At 58.5% G+C, this 16,439-nt stretch overlaps 3 protein-coding genes across 3 annotated transcripts; 1 reads left to right on the top strand and 2 right to left on the bottom strand.

Annotated features, from left to right (window-relative positions):
• Nucleotides 1-2,218: 2,218 nt before the first annotated feature.
• Nucleotides 2,219-8,838, bottom strand: SLS55_005824 (uncharacterized protein; the record flags this gene model as incomplete). The annotated part of the gene is made up of 3 exons (XM_066777266.1): nt 2,219-4,266; nt 5,490-6,630; nt 6,904-8,838. 3 exons carry the CDS (start codon nt 8,836-8,838, stop codon nt 2,219-2,221), a joined length of 5,124 nt encoding a protein of 1,707 aa, XP_066633108.1.
• Nucleotides 8,839-9,281: 443 nt separating this feature from the next.
• Nucleotides 9,282-9,949, top strand: SLS55_005823 (uncharacterized protein; the record flags this gene model as incomplete). The annotated part of the gene is made up of 2 exons (XM_066777265.1): nt 9,282-9,321; nt 9,693-9,949. 2 exons carry the CDS (start codon nt 9,282-9,284, stop codon nt 9,947-9,949), a joined length of 297 nt encoding a protein of 98 aa, XP_066633107.1.
• A 217-nt stretch (nt 9,950-10,166) lies between these two features.
• On the bottom strand, nt 10,167-15,040 carry SLS55_005822 (uncharacterized protein; the record flags this gene model as incomplete). The annotated part of the gene is made up of 3 exons (XM_066777264.1): nt 10,167-10,319; nt 10,967-12,880; nt 13,454-15,040. The coding sequence occupies 3 exons, from the start codon at nt 15,038-15,040 to the stop codon at nt 10,167-10,169; spliced, it is 3,654 nt and encodes a 1,217-aa protein (XP_066633106.1).
• Nucleotides 15,041-16,439: the final 1,399 nt, after the last annotated feature.

Raw genomic sequence — 16,439 nt, 5'->3', positions numbered from 1 at the left:
TGGGCGGTCGTATCTTTGATTTCGTTCTCTGATGGGGGGGAGGAGGTGGTGATTTCACGTTCATTTGCGAATGTCAATGCCTTTTCCTGCTTGGACATTTGCTTTGGAGCACAAGGAGACATATCGCCCGCGACGAAAGGCTCCCCATGTGGCTTGTACAGCTACAACTACATGCCCACCCGCCTCCTCCAACCGCACAACAACAGTCCCTCTCGCCACGCCCACACTAACGCCCCCGTTCCAAAACACAGCCCGTGCGTCATCAGCCTCCCCAACGCCCTCGACATGGAGCTCGGCTTCATCCAACAAAAACTGCCGTCCCCACCGCCTCCACCGCCGCCGACATCCGACGTCGACGGCCTGAACCTGAACATCACCGTCCCGCCGGCGGGGACGCCGAAGCCCACGCCCGCAGGCTTTCCGGTGCTGGTCTTCATCCACGGGGGCGGGTTGTTCATCGGCGCGAACTGGTGGCCGCAGTACGATTTCAAGAGGCTGGTGAAGCTGGGCGTGGAGAGGGGGCTGCCGTTCGTGGGGGTGAATGTTGGGTGAGTGGTGCTCTACTTCTTCATCTTCTCGTCCTTCCCCTTCTCCTTCCTCCTTTGTTTCCGAATGTCTAGGGAGTGGAAGAAGGGGAAGAGACAGGAGGGCACGACGACGTACGATCCAGAGAACAACAAGACTAACAACACCACCGCCAGCTACCGCCTCGGCATCCCCGGCTTCCTCACCTCCGCCGAGCTGCGCCAGCACGGATACCTCGCCAACAACGGCCTGCGCGACCAAGCCGCCGCCCTGCGCTGGGTGCGCGCCCACATCGCCGGCTTCGGCGGCGACCCGGCCAACGTCACGGCCATGGGCGAGAGCGCCGGCGGTAGTAAGTCCTGCTTCCCTTCCCATCTCCCCATCTCCCTTCCCATCTCCCATCCATTCTCCCCTCCCCGTATATCCAAAACCGACCCCCCAAGCTAACAGAAACCCCTCACAACAGCATCCGCCCTCCTCCACCTCCACTCCCCCACCCCGCTCTTCACCCGCGTCATCAGCATGTCCGGCACGCCCCTCCTCATGCGCCCGGTATCCCCCGCCGCCGCCGAGCGCACGTACACCACCACCACCACCACCATCGCCAACCTAGCCGACCTCGACCCGGACGCCCGCGTAGCGGCGCTGCGCGACATGCCCGCCGCCCAGCTCCTCGCGATCGCAGCGCCGCCGGCGACGTTCGTGCGGGACGGCGATGTCGTTTTCGCGGACGAGATCACGCACGAGGGGTTGGCGGGGGGTGCGTCGATGGGCCCGGGATGCGGGACGTGGTGCGGGGAGTTGCTGGCGGGGTATGCGGACGAAGCGGATGCGAGTATCTTAGCGACGATGGTGCCGGCGTTGCGGGAGGGCGGGGGGAAGGAGGCGGCGAGGCGGTTAAGGGAGGTGTTGGAGCAGAGGGCACCGGAGGTCGCGGGGAGGGTGTGCGAGGTGTATGGGATATCGTGTGATGGGGAGGGGGAGGAGGGGGATGAAAGGCAGGTGAGGGCGATTGTCGCGTTGGCGACGGATCAGCTGTTCCGCGCGGGCGCGAGGGCGTATGTGCGCGAGTGGTCGGCGGGGGCGGCGGCGTCGTCGTCCGAGGCTGGTGGCGCGGAAGACTCCTCCGGCAGGTCGTGGCTCTACCGCTTCGCCCTGCCCAACCCCTGGCCCGGCCGCTGGCACGGCGCGCCCTCGCACATCATGGACGTGGCGCTGCTGTTCCAGAACTTCGACGAGGCGCTGCCGTCGCCGGCGTACAGGGACGCCGCCAAGGAATGGGCGGAGGGCGTGCTGCGGTTCGTCGCGGGCAAGGGGCCCGGGTGGCGGGCTGGCGCCCGGGAGGTGGGCGTGTTTGGGAGCGAGGGGCTGGAGAAGGTGGCGTGGCGGGAGGAGGTGAGGGGGGATCGGTTGGCGGGAGTGTTGGCGGAGGAGGGCGTGGGGGTGGATGTGGTGGTCGAGGCTTGGGAGGCGTTTATGAGGGGAGGGGGAGGGGCGTGAAGGGGGTGTTGAACTGTGGTTTGGGCGTTGGGGATACATACGGACGGTACTTGCTGAAGAAACTTCCGTACGTCGTTGGCATCTACCACTGAAGCGATGCAAAGCCTCGATTTGTCGGACGATCCAGAGAAACGTTATTTTCACCACCACCACCACCACCACAAAGCTGCCATTTCCCCCGCCGTCAACCCGATCAACTAATCTCCAGCGTCTCCGCTCCCTCGGCATGCTCGACACTGCTCCTCACCTCCGTCCACCCGAACGGCTGCCCTCGCACCCCCTCAGCAAAACACCCCGACCCCATCCCTCCGCTCCAATCCAGATGCATACCGAGCCCCAGCTCATCAACATTAGTCATAGTATACTGCAGCAACGGCGCCGCTTGCAGCCTCTCGTCGCCGCCGTCCGCCTCCGCCGGCGGTGCGAAAGTGCCAAAGGGCTTGCTGAGCAGCTCGAAGAGCTCGGTGCAGGCCCGGTGCGCTGGTGTCGTGCCGGGTGGGGGGAGAAGATATGTGGGAGCAGACGATAGGGGAGGAGCGGCAGATGCATCATCTTCCTCCCCCTCCCCCTCCCCCTCCTCCCGCATCACGACGTCAGCACTCCCATCGCCATCAGCCTTCCCGAGCAGCATCGCCGAATACGGCAGCAGCGTCCTCTCGAGCGCGAGCGCGCCGGGGTCCAGCTTCGCGCAGTGGCTCAGGATGGCCAGCGCGCGGCCCGCAAGCACCGCATCGTCTTCGTCGCCGCTTCCGCCGTTTGCTTCTTCTTCTTCTTCTTCTTTCCGCGGCGGGCTGCGACGGCGGCGGAGCATGAGGCGCTTGTGCAGACTGGTGTACAGCAGCGTGCAGCACGACATGTACGACTGGAAGATGCAGATCCAGCAGTGCCGCGTGATGCCGCCCTCGGCCATGATCAGCGCCAGCAGGCGCGCCGAGAGCCGCGCGGCCGTGACGCCGTCGCGGACGGCCAACAGCTCGGCGGCGGAGCCCTGGATATTGGCTTCGAGGGGGGCGCGGCCGGGGTCGTCGGCCTCCTGCGTGCGCATGAGGCGGCGGTGGTTGGACACGATGCGGCGGTGGAGCAGCATGATAGCGCCGAGGTGGAGGAGATGCAGGTAGGACGTCGTGATGCGCGTCGGGGAGTGGTCGGTGTCGGTCTGCAGGTTCCGGGCGAGCCCCCACTGCGGCGGCAGCGAGTCGTACCAGCGCTGCAGGTCGTGCCGGATGTCGTCGATGGTGCGCTGCGAGAGGTCGGGCGTGGCGGCGGTGTTGAGGATCTTTGCCTTTAGGATCGAGATCTTGGTGAACTCTGTGCGGAAGAACTCGGCCGCGTCTTGCACGTCGGCGGTGCCGATCAGGCAGAGGTCGGGGACGAACGTGGTGGGCTTGGAGGGGAGGTATCCGAGGGTGGCCTGCAGCCAGCCTTTGCAGAGTACCAGCGAGCGCCAGACCTTCTTCGCGTCGAGCCAGCTGTGCTGGTCGACGGTACGGGGGCGTTGCTGGCCGTACAATCCCATGTTGTCGGCTATTCCAAGCCCCATGTCTGCGCTCAAGTCAGCCGGTGTGCAGGTGAAAGACGTGCAGAAAAACTTGCCCACATATGTCAAAGCGACTGTGGCTTTGACGACGACATTGTACAGCACCAAGAGGGCGCACACCTTGATGGCGCGGAGAGGATTCTGCAGAACCAGGTCGTCGAGGAAGTGCTTCGCAACACTGTACATGAGGTCGCTTTTGTCTGGGGGCACCCGTTGGCGGTCGAAGTGCGAGGCTATGGCCACGATGCTGCACACCTCGCACAGCACGGGGCCGGGGATGTCGAGGACAGAGGGCTCGTCAACAAGAGCCAGGATGCGGGAGACGTCGGCTTCGGTGTAGACGTGAAACAACATGGTCGTGCGCTCGATATAGATGGAGAATGCGTGCTTTATGTCGTCGAGGTTATCGCGAATATAGCGGAGCACGTCCGGAATATCGACCCATTGGGAGCGACAATGGGGCGGAGGCTCAGCCGGCAATGGAGTCTGCAGAGTAGACAGGAAAGCGGGCAGGTCGGCAGCGAAGCGAAGACATTGGAAAAGGTGTTCGGCTTCGTCTTCGGGCCATGTCTGCAGCATGCGAAGCGCGTGCATGGCGGAACTGAGGTTGCGCTCAAGGGCCGTGTTCATGTTCTTCAGGGCGGCGGTTCTGGTCTCGCCCTGCTCCGTGTCGTACACGCAGTCTTTGCCGCCGGCCTTGCAAACTGCGCATGCCGGTCGTTCGCCATCGCACTGCAATGCGAGTCGGCAGATGAAGTCTTGAGGTGTGCGGCAGACGCACCTTTGTCTTGCGTCTTCGACAGGCAGCGCAGGCGGCCCATACCAATGACCGGCGGCCGTTTGCTTTGGGGAGTTTCCTCGAAGGCGGAGGCGGCTCGCGCGCACTGCCTGAGCGCGGATCCAATGGGGCTGGGCCCGCAGGTAACAGAGGACGGCCGAATGCCATGGTGACGATGTATCTTGAAGCTAAAGGGACGGCGCCGGTTGGGCGAAGAGACTAGTGAGCAGATCCAAATGCCTGCCAGTGGCAAACGAACTGCTGAGCACGAGGGATGACTCAGCAACAATCCGTCGTGCTGCCAATACGACGCCCAAAAGCTGAGAGCAGATGACGGTAAGCCAATAGATCGCAATGGAAGAGCAGCCGTGTCAGTTTCTTTGGACACCTACCCCTGTTTCGCCGCTCGATCGTTCAGCCCGATTCGGAGTAAGTGGTGCTGACTTGCCCTAAAAATCATGCACCGTATTGCGTAACCTGAGAAGGCGATCCCGGACGTGCGGTGGATTGCACAAGACGCCTCGCAGCCGTCGGGTCAGTCAAGGCTTTTGTGGCTTCAGGCAATCATGTTCAAGGCCGAAGCAGTCTAACCGGACACGGAAGGACGGCAGGGTACATCGCAGCGCCACCGCAAACGGCGGCACAGTGTCTCGGATGCCCGTGTGTTACGAATGTGTTCTAGATCGTGGCCTTTGTGGGGGGAGCAACAGGCTGCCAATCAGTGTTGAAGAACATTGCGAGCATTGCACCAGATCTCCAGATCGGCGATATCACTGAGCCCGCAGGCGTAAGCTGGGGAGGAAGCGGCATCGGTTCTCGGGAAACCCGTTCGATCCGTCGGTGACCTACATGGCCTTTTGAAACCTCGTTTTCACTTTGCAACGTCACAGCAAGTTACAGATACTTTGTTTCCCAAGAAAATTGAAGAAACTATCCAGATCTGACCACGAGTTCAAACCAAACAAAGTAAAAATACTTCTAGTGGACCAAAGAACCCGTAGAGCCCGAGACTTCAACCACTAAGAAACCTCTTCTAATTCGTATATTCGATCAGCCCAGCTTGACAGCTCCGACTTCAATCATCCCACGACCCCACAACGCCAACGCTCTCAGACGTGCACCAGTCAGCCACGACACAGCCCTCCTCACACTCCCCCTCATCCTTCTCCCCAGCCAAGTCGCGGAGATACTCAACAATCCGTTCCGGCAGCGGCACATCCCAAACCCGGCCCCCCTCCTCACTCTCCGCGCCCCAGATCGCCTTCGCGAGGCACTCCTGCACGCTCTCCGCCTCCCAGCCCTGATCCCGCCCCAGTCCATCATCGAAGGGCTCAGCTTCCCCAGAGTACGACGTCAACGAATCGTACCTTCCGCCCGGCACGAACCGGCCCTCCACAAACGTTCCGGCGCGGCCAACAACACCATCCGGCACCGCGGCGAAACACAGCTTCTTGCAGGACGACTCGGCGGCACCTAGCTCCCAAAGTTGCTCTAAGTAGACCTCCTCAAGGCCGAGGAGGTGGTCCTTGATGAGCTTGAAGAGCGGCGTCCACGAGTCCGATCGCGACTCCTCGCCGACGACGTCGAGGTAGACGCGGGAGAGGCCGACGGCGCGGAGGCTGCCCCGGCGCTCCCAGAAGAACTTACTCAGGTCCATGGATGCGGCTAGCACGTTGTGTAGATGGATCCCGGTTAGCCCCGCCGGCAGGGCCGCGAGGAGGGCGCCGAGGAAGGGAGGCGGGAAGAACGTGTTCTTGGCTGCTGCGAGGCTGAAAATTTGGACGTGAGGGCATGCGGAGATGAAGGCGGCGAGGGCGCGCTGCGCGGCGTCCGGTGCGGAGGCGGCGGGCGCAATGCTGGTAGTAGTAGTAGTACGGCAATAGTCGGCGCCGCCGCAGCCGTGGATGAAGGTGCCGTCGCTGAGGGCGAGGTGCAGCGTCGTCAGGTTCGTCGTTGAGAGGGCCAGGGCGGAGAGGACGGGCGAAGGGAGGTCGAGGGCCCAGATGCCGGCTTCCTCGTCGCTGAGGTCGAAGCCCGACCGGTGGTCCGGGAAGTCCTGCTGGACCACGAGCTTCCCCAATGCCGCCTTGGGGTGCTGTGCGAGGTTCTCGAGCAGGTTTCGCAGTGCGGCGGTCCGTACGCTGCAGCCGAAGGTCTCCGCGTGGGGAAGCATGTACCCCGATGGGCGGGAACCGTGTGTGTCGTGGTGCCCCAGACTCCAGTCTCCGATGATGATCTCCTTCAGGGCGGGGAGCCTGCTGAATGCCTGTGTGAAGAGCCGGGGGGGGATCTTCGTTCGCCTTTATCCATTCCTCTTCGATGTAGGCCTGTTGGTATATATATATCGCAGGTGGCGGTCCTTAAAAAGGTCGTTGGTGAAGTTGACTTGCTCTATGAGAGGTACAGCAGCGTCTCTGATATCCTAGAGGAGCGCTACGAGCTTGCCCCGCAAGTACAGATACGTCTAATGGACAAACGCAACAGTGATCCCCCAAAGTATTCACCACTGACGAACCTCTTTTGATACTCACGATCAAGTATCCCACGACCCCACAACGCCCACGCTGCCCTCCTCATAGCCCCAATCAGATGCCCAATCCTCCTCCAACCCCTCCTCCTCCTTCTCTCTAAACATCTCCCGAACGTACCCAACGATCCTCTCCGGCAGCGGCACATCCCAAACACCGCTCTCATCCTCCCTGCCGGCGTCCCAAATCGCCATCGCCAAGGCCCTCTGCACATCCTCGACCATCCAATCCTCGCTCATCCCACCAAACCCCTTCGACGTGACGGCATCGTACCTCTGCTTGGGCACGAAGCTCCCCTCGACCAAGCCACCGGCACCGGGATGCCCGAAGCTGATCCCCGCCGGCGCCGCGGGCGCGAAATGCAGCTTCTTGTTCGACGCCGCCTTTCCTCCTCCCCCCAGCTCCCACAGCTGCTCCAGGTGCACTTCCTCCAGCGCCAGGAGGTGGTCCTTCATCAGCTTGAAGACGGCCGTCCAGGGTTCGCGTGCGCGGCGCTCCCGGCCGGCGACGAGGTAGACGCGCGACAGGCCGACGCGGCGCAGCCAGGCGCGGCGGGCGAAGAAGAAGGCGCTCAGATCCGCGGCGGTGTCGAGCAGGAGGTGGTGCAGGTGGAGGGCGGCGAGGCGCGGGGGCAGGGCGGCGAGGAGCGCGGCGATGAAAGACGTGGGGAAGAGCGTGTCCCGCGCGGTGGCGAGGCTGAAGGACTGGATGGCCGGCGCCGCGGCGAGGAAGCGGAGCAGGCCTGCTCCCGCTGCTGCATCATGGCCGCCTGGCGCGATGTTGTTGCCGCGGGCGAACGTGCCGTCGCTGAGGGTGAGGTGGACGGTCGTCAGGTGGCGGGTCGACGCGGGCAGGGAGGCGAAGGCGGGCGAGGGCATGTCGAAGGCCCAGATGCCGGCCTCCTCGTTGCTGAGGTCGAAGCTGGGGTCGCCGTTCTGCTGGATCACGAGCTTTTCCAGCGCCTTGGGCGGGTGGGAGTATGCGAGGTCCTGGAGGACGGCGGCGACGGCGGCGGAGCGTGTCGCGCAGCCGAAGGTCTCGTCGTGCGGTAGCATATAGTCGCCGATGCGGGAGCCGCTCTTGTCCCAGTGCGGAAGGCTCCAGCCGCCGATGATCAGCTCCTTGAGCTTGTAGAGCCGGCTGAAGCCCTCGCTGAAGAGCTTTTTGCGATCCCCGCCGGTCTGCATCCACTGCTCCTCGATATAGGCCTGCTGGTAGCGGAGATGACGGTCTTCGTGGAGGTCGGCGCTGAAGTCTCCATTCTCGTGCAGGCGAATCCGGGTGTCCCTGATGTCCTGAAGGAACATTTTCCCGTAGCGGCCCGCGGCGGCGCTGTGCTGCATCAGGTTCGCGAGGCCTCCCGAGTTGAATTCCGCGACGTTGATGCGGAATTGCTTGATATGTCTCGTAATGAGCTTGGTTTTGGTGAACTTGCTGAAGCTGTCCATCTCGGGAAAGGAGGACAGCCGTGCCCGCAACTGCTGGGGCGTGCCGTTGTGCAATCGAGGGGTCGCCTTCTTGAACCACTGCCTGAGGTTCCGTGACAATCCCTTGCAGGTGAGACGCATGTTGAGGATGTCGCGATAGTCGAGCTCTTCGTACTGGACCACGCCAGCGCAACGGAAGACAGTCGTATACCATCGGTAATCGACTTGGTGAAAGGTTCTCTCTACGCGGAGAACGCACTCCAGGTATGGTTTGCGGCAGAAGCCACATCGGTTCAGGCTCTGACAGTCACATGGAGTGTCTGAAAGACGCTCGCAAATGTTGCACTTGGCCCCTGACGCGCGCCTTTCCTTTTCTGCCTCCCAGTCGTACAGGGGTTCCTCAATGTTCCCCTTTATGTCTTTGACTTTCCCGAAGGGCGCTCTCACGATCTCGTATATCACATCATAAGGAAGCGTGTTAAGGTTCGGCGGCCCCCTCCTAGGTTGCTGACCGTTTCCGTTCTGGGTCGGGGGGTTGTTCATATTGGTATATGCGATAGAATGCGCGGTCTCTATCATATGGCGATGGCTCATTAGTATTACGAGGACATTCAATGGCTGCGAGTACTTACCAAAAGGCTGCCAGTGCTCAGTAAACCAAAGTCAAGTGCAAAGTTTGGGTTGCCCGCGGAAAAATGGTAAAGTGTAGCGGGGAGGGTGGCCTCCGAGAAGTTGGGCGTATTTATGTCGGCGACATCGGCGGCATCGCCGCCAAGAGTGTAAACACAAAGAGCCGCAAGGCCGAACCCGGGTGTTAAGGCCATCTGGGGTGACCGGGAGTCCAGTCACCCGCTTGTGCGGCGGTGGCCAAAAGTGGCTGACTTCGTTGCGCTCCGCCAGATCGCTTTCTAGCTTGGCGCCTGCCATTATTCAAAGATCTCATGACGCCGCTTGTGCAATAGCCGGTTCGACTCCAGGTCCCGGTCATGGCATTGCTCGTTCTCCGGCAAGACAGATCGGGCAGGGGTTGGACGCGCCGCGGTGCAGCCAGGACGCGGGGAAGGCGGCGCCGAAAACTTGGGGTAGGCGTACGGTACCTCTGCAGATGCCTGAGATGTCGGGGAAGGTCTCGTCGGAGGCGTGGGGGCGGCTCAGGGGGAGTGCTGAGTGCCACCTGGGGGACGGGGGCAGCGTAGCATCACAACCTTTGCGTGAGAAGCTCTGTAGATATAAAATTACTGTGTTACTTTGTGGCTCTCTTCGCCGTTCTCGTAGTGGCCCTCTTCGTCGTTCTCTGATTCGTGGGTCTTTTCGTTCGTCTCTTCGTAGCGCTCTTCGTCAGCCTCGTTGTCAGCCGCGAAGCGAAAGAGCAAGTCCAGCGCCCTTGTTCAGGCCAGCGGTTGGCGTCACTTACGGTGTCGTGTTCATCAACGAGAAGCTCCGCGACAAGGCCCCTCTGGCTCTTGCGTTCAAGGCCGCTATGCACCACTCCTGCAAGAACGCCGACAACATTTTCAACACCAACGGCCATTATAACTGCGATGTTCACAGCGTCGTGTTCTTGGAGGACCGTTCCTGGGTTGATGAGGAAACCGGAGAAGCCTACCCGGAGTCCATTTTCATCGAGGCCAACAAGAAGGCTGGAAACAGGTAGTCGCAACATTCAGCCGCGTAGTCATTCTCAGAACATGGCTGGAAAACCATCATGAGATCGTGAGCAGCTCTGTATACATAAAATCACCCTGTTAGTCTTCGGTAATGGATCTGGAGACTTTTGACCGACGCTCTTTCGTACTTCTCAAAATGCTCGGGGAGGGTGGGGTTGCCCATCTTCGCGTAATCCCATTGGACCGACGTTCGAAATCGCCTCACTAGTCATTCTGTGAACCTTCATTGTTCGACTGAACAGCAAGCTGGAGGTAGGGGTCGTTAGGGTCATAGCCCGTCTGGTCCTTGGAGAACTTTTGCAGGTCCACACGGAACGGCTCCTTCTTGACGTCATTCCGGAAGACGTTCGCGTGAGACTGTCCATGGGTGGGGCTTCCCATCTTCGCGTAATCCCATTGGAGCGTCGGTCCAAAGGCTGATCTGGTCGTGGTTTATATGGTGATTGATAGGGAAAGCGTGGTGCTGTTCGCTGGTGGAGGATGGGTCCTCGCTGTTGTCAAAGACGTTGTTGCTCTGCTCAATGGCCTTGAGGCTAGGCTTGGTTGAGCCACGGTCCCTCCTCTGTGGATGGCGAGTTCCTCCAATTCCGCCGGATGCTCTTCCGGATCCCTTGGTACCCTAGGGGACGCTCTACCAGAGCGTTTAGTAGGAGAGTTAGGGCCGCCAAATGTAACTCGCATCCAGCCCTAGGCTTATATAGTGGGAAGAAGTTGTGGTGGGCATATACATCTGGAGGAAGCTCTGTATATATAAAATCACTGTGTTACTCTTTGGTCAAGTATCGATTGGATAAGGTCGTTCAAAAAAAAAAAAAAAAGGATTTCTATATTGGCAATATTGAAAGAGGGTCAATACAGACCACAAAATCTGCATGAACGAGACAGAACGAGAGCTAAATAGGGCAGTACCCTGAAAACATTTACCGGAAGCAAACAAAAGGCAAGCCGCGCAATCAAACAAACCCGTCCAAGCGTGTAGAAGATCATGGGGATGGTTGCGGCACCTGGAAATCAGCCTCCTCTATGCCAAACACCTCGCAAACATGGGCAATCATCTTCTTCGGCAAAAACGTGTTCGGCCACGTCTCCCTCTCAGCTCTGAGGGCGGCCGCCAGAGTGCGTCGCGCGTCCACGTCGAACAAACTGTGTGTGTTCTCACAAATTAGGGAATCATACATCTCGATGTGGAACACCCAGCGCGCCATCTGGTCGAAATTCCCGTCTGACACGGGCCAACTGCAGTGGCGTCGGCGGTAGTAGATGCGTTCCCCAAACACGTCAATGCGAGCCGGCCACTCGCCAGGCTGGAAGACGAGCTTGTCAGCAAATTCGGGGTGCAGCTCCCACAGCTTCTCGAAAAAGAGACGCTCGAGAGCTGGGAGCGCATCCATCATCTTGAACACCGGGTCCCAGGACTCCTCGACCAAGTACGCGCGTGAGAAGTTGATTTCCCTGACGGAATCGCTGTGATTGGCCATGAAGATGCACAACGTTGAGACCGAGGCAACGAAGTCGTACAAATGGACCTTCGTGATGGTCGGCGGCAAAGCTTCGAGCGCTGCAGAGATGAAATCGTCAGTGAAGAGCGTCTCGGATGCAGCAGCAAGCTGGAATGTCTCGAGCATTGGCATTGCGGACAAGAATCGAACCAAGGCTTCTGTACCTTGCTTTGCGGTGTATCCGGCTGGTCCGACGTGCGTCGTGTCATCGGTGCCTTCCTCGGTGTACTCACCACTGGAAAGGGTGAGATGGACCTTTCGTAGGTGCGCCAGCGATGGCTTCAGGCTTTCAAAGGTTGCCTGCGGCAAGCAAAAGGCCCAGAGCCCAGCTTCCTCATTGGAGGGGTGCTCGAATGCGTTGGTGGGATCCAAATCTGCCGCATTGTTTTGCACGACCAGCGTCTTCAATTGTCTGGGCTTTTTTGCCAGCAACTTGAAGACCCTTTCCAGGAGCTCCGTTCTCATCCTGCAGCCGTGTCCCTGCTTATGTGGCAGCTGGGACTTCTTGTTGCATACGACCAGCCTCTTATGGGTAGGCGTGTCTGAGCGGAACATGTAATCAAGAAAATGATCCCTTGGTACCCACTCCGTCATCTGCTTATCATCTTCGAGTAGTGGAATATACCAGCTTCCGAGAAACAAGTCTTCGAGCTTGTCAAGGCGGTCAAATGCTTCATTGAATACCTTGGTCTCCTCACCAGCAGCCCGCATTCGCTGTTGTTCGGCGTGCTCCATGCGATATTTCAGGTACCGCAGCTGTAGCATGTCTTTGATGGTTCCACTAACGCGGTCATAAGAAGAAAGTGCTGCATTCTTTGCAACCCTTCCAGCCGTCTTTTCGAAGAACTTCGATGGCTTACGGCGGAGCTTCCCCGTGAGAGCCGGGGGCAAGGAGACGAGAGGAGCAGCGAGTTCGTCATACGCCAAGATATTGCCATAGTCCTCGGAGAGCTTCGCAAGACCACTCAAGTTGAACTGCGCCACATTGATGTGGACATTCTTGATCTGCGTGGTGTTTCCCGGATGCATGGTTCCCCACGCAAAACTGTCGAGGCCGGAGGGCGTCATCTGGACGTGCAGCGTATTGGGGCTATCATCCGAGCCACGCGGCATCTGGACCGTCTTACGGCGGAACCATTCCCACGTGCGATTGTGCATCGCTTTTGACACCATGCGCAAGTTCAGGTTGTCTTTCAGTGAAAGACGGCCTTTGTCGCTGATGATGTCGAGAACTTCTGCGGGCATATCCTCCAGGGTAGGCGGGTAGGAGGACTGCATGACTGCGCCTCTTCGTCTTCGATCTCTGGTTTTGAGGAAAGCAGCGTTCGTTTTGCGAGTAGCAAAGCGTTGTGCGAGTTTGGAATGCCAGTGGGCTTTGTTGAGAGAATATATATAGCGGTCCGTGGGTGACACTGTTAACTTTGACAACGTACAGTGATCAAAAAATGCTCATGAACCATCATGCCAACTTGTCTATGCTGTATATAAACAATGTTGTTGTGTGTTTGCTAACACCTGCATACGTAACAAGTGAACAAAGCCCGCAACATGCTCTCAATGCGGGCTTTGCTCAACGGTCGTGTCAGTAGTTCTTCCCGAAAGTAACTCAATCTTTAGAGCAGCGCGCGTAACAAATGCCCCCCTGGATTTCAAGTGTTGCAAAATCAGTAGTCACAACAGGGCCCAACAAGCAGCCAAGTTTCATATGGCTACTTGCTATGCATACAAAAGTGATGATAATCGACGTAGATAGTTGGCAAAGCTCACAACTGAGGGTCATATTCATCTTTGTCCGTCTTTGTTCGTTGGCCGCCTTGAGTCACAAGCACACGTCCTTCTCCTTCAAGCATCACAGTTTATTACTATCATGTGGATCATCCAACATACACCAAACCAGCTCACAGAGAATCAAAAGTGCATCTCTCGCACCGCTCCCCAACCAAAGAAACAGCCACCACCACCCGATCATCCCCTCAATTACCATCCCGCCACCCCTCCCTCTCCCTTAAGCTCCTCCACATCCTTCCCAAACATCTCCGCCGCAAGCTCGATAACCCTCCTCGACAACGGCGGCGCATCCATTGTCGTGCTCCCATACCTCGCCGTCTCCCTCACGGCAAACCCCACCGCCCGCTCCAAGCCCTCCCTCACCGACCAAGCATCCTCGTCCTCGTCTGCATCATCATCATTCATCTCAAGGACATCGTACCGCTCCTCCTCGGGCCGCCACTCACCAACCACGAAAGCGCCGGGAGGCGGAGAACCGCGCGGCACAGCGTAGACCCTCCGGCCGAACTCGCCCTCGGTCGCGATGCAACCGCCATCATGCGGCGGGGGGCGGTAAAAGAAGACCCTGTCGGAGAACTCGGGGTGGAGTTCCCAGAGCTGCTCGAGATGGACACGGCAGAGGCGCGGGAGGAAGGTGTCCAACATCCGGAAGACCGGGGTCCAGGCCTCGTCAGCTAGGTAGAGGCGGGTGAGCCCGACGTCCCGCAGCTGGTGGCGATGTGCGTTGAAGAAGTGGGCCAAGATCGGCACGCTGATCAGCATGTTGGCGAGGTGCACTTCTTCGAGGGTGCAAGGGAGGCCGCGGAGGACCTTTCGGACGAAGCTGAGCGAGAACTCGTTGTCTGCGGCGGCGACGAGGTGGAGGGAGGACAGCTGCGGCATGGCGGCGATGAAGCGGAGGAGGATCTTGGGGCCGTGCTCTTTCTTGAAGGTGGCCGGCGCGACGTTGCGCTTGAAGGTCGTGTTGGGGCCGTGGTGTAGGAACTCGCCGAGGGACAGCGTCAGGTGAAGGCGCCGGATTGTGCTCAGGGAGCTGCTGAGCTTTGCGAAGATTGGCTGAGGAATGTCCAGTGCCCAGATGCCGGCTTCGTCAGATGTCGGCCAATCTCCTGCCTCGCGGTGAATAGAGAGTTCTTCCAATTGCGCCGCCGGATGCGCCGCCAGAGCCTTGAACAGCAGGGTCAAGGCCTCCGAATGTAGCTGGCATCCCTCCCCTGGCCCGTACAGGGGAAAGAAAGAGCGATGAGCATAGATGTCCGCTGGAAGTTCGCACTTTCCAATGTATATCTTGCGGAGGCTCTTAAGTCGTGCAAGGACTCCTTTGAGGAGTACGAGGTCCTCTCCTATCACTGTCGCCCATTCCTGCTCCAGAAACTTGTCAAATGTTTCCATATATACGAGCTCTTCCGGTGAGAGGCCGGATTCGGTCCTGTCCCAGCTCATGGGATCATCAACATCACCAACATCAGCGAGCCGACAGTCGGCAAGGGCACTCTTCACTGCGGTTATGGTGATACGTCCGAGGTTGATGTGGAGAGAGATGATGCTTCGCGCGATCACCTCGCTGGTTGTCACCGCATGTAACTCTAGAAGGCCGTGGTACGATGTCGAAAGTGGAGCGATGCCGATCCGCCCGAGCTTGCTGCCGTCGAATATGCGGCGAAAAGCTTCAGATAGCTTCTCGAGCATCTCTTTGCTGGTTCCTCTGAGAATCAATACATCTTCAAGACAAAAGTTCTCCCTGACGATGTCGAGAACATCCTCGCAAAGACTTTCCAGGGGGCTAGCCATGGCGGGATGGTAGTGTTGAAAGTAGGTCACTTGGGGGCGTATAAGTTGGGTCGATTGAAGAGTCTGTGAGAATGATCAGAAGGGATGAAATAATAGGTGACCAGACGCGGATACAGACCTGCGGTATAGTAACGTAGATGTAAAGAGTGTGCGGAACGAGGTCGAGTGAAGATCAAGATCAGAATGTCAGTGGGGGTGACTACCTCGAGGCAATTCTGCGCTGAAAAAAAGAAGGTGGAGGGGAGAAGGTCCCAAGTGTCTTAGAGAAGAGGGCAAAAGGTGGTGGAGCGATTGTGAATGGGTGTCGGAAATGACGTATCCATCAAGTGGCCGTTAACACATTTGCCCCACCAAGCCCATCCTGTTCACCCAATCTTGTGGGTCAAAAGTCGAAGCAGCGCCGGACTCTCTACTTCTTCGTCGCCATTGCATAGCTCTGAGGACATAAGGCCGCGCGGAGGCAAGGTACCAGAACCCTGCCAACTGGTCGGAGGTCATCTTTCGGCGTAGAGTTCCCATGGCGAGGTGCTTCTCCCGACTTTGTCCCCTTCAGATGTAATGTTGAAACACATATTTACAGCTGTAGGGCGGACATAAGCTCAGAGCAGCTCCTTCGTCTCTTTTATATCTCATGTCAAAAGCAAACTGATTTGCACTCGTTTGCGTGCACAGTACAGCAATGAATTTTCGGTAAAACCGCCTTCTGGGTATCAAGAGACAAATACGTGTAAGGCTGGCGCTTGCAAACAATCCTGCTGGGCAGTGTTGGGCATCGATACGTCGAAATTTTTGATTTGTTTTCTTGCGTGCCCTGCGAGATACATGTAAGCCAAAGACAGCCTATCCCTGTTACTACCAAAGCCTCTCATATTGAACCTTCTTAAGCTTGCAGCCTGCAAAGCTCCTCCCAGTCAGACGTCTCGGCTCGCGCCACGTCAAAGGGAGATTCGTAGGGTGGAAAATCAAGCATAGAGCTACTCGCGGGTTAATTTCCCGCCGTCGCTCCAGCATCCTCGACTTGTGTTCGAAAGCCCCCGGCAGAGAAGAAGTTCCGGAAGTGGTCCAGGACGGGGCGTACTCACACGATGTCAATTGGTTGTCTCCGCGGACGCTTGATCGGATTCTGATCTTGTGGCGTAACCAGAACACAAGCAGCGAAATCAAACTTGATGTCATCAAGCCAACCAAAGCGATGATAGCTTCTTTTGGCCATATGGACGTCTCGATTCAACGAGAGCAGCTGAATGAAGCCCAAGGACATTATCACTGTATAAACCGCGTGGTGTCTCCGTCGAAGCGCAAGTTGCGGTGTCCGCCATCTTCCGAATGCCAATGAAACAGTACGGTACTACGTCAAAAACCCATGGCTCAGCATCTTGAGATCAAGCATATCTGAGGA

This window comes from Diplodia seriata (genome assembly GCF_021436955.1).
Source record: "Diplodia seriata strain FDS-637 chromosome Unknown scaffold_5, whole genome shotgun sequence".
NCBI classification, from domain to species: Eukaryota; Fungi; Ascomycota; class Dothideomycetes; order Botryosphaeriales; family Botryosphaeriaceae; genus Diplodia; species Diplodia seriata.
This window is presented reverse-complemented; position numbering and strand designations above follow the sequence as displayed.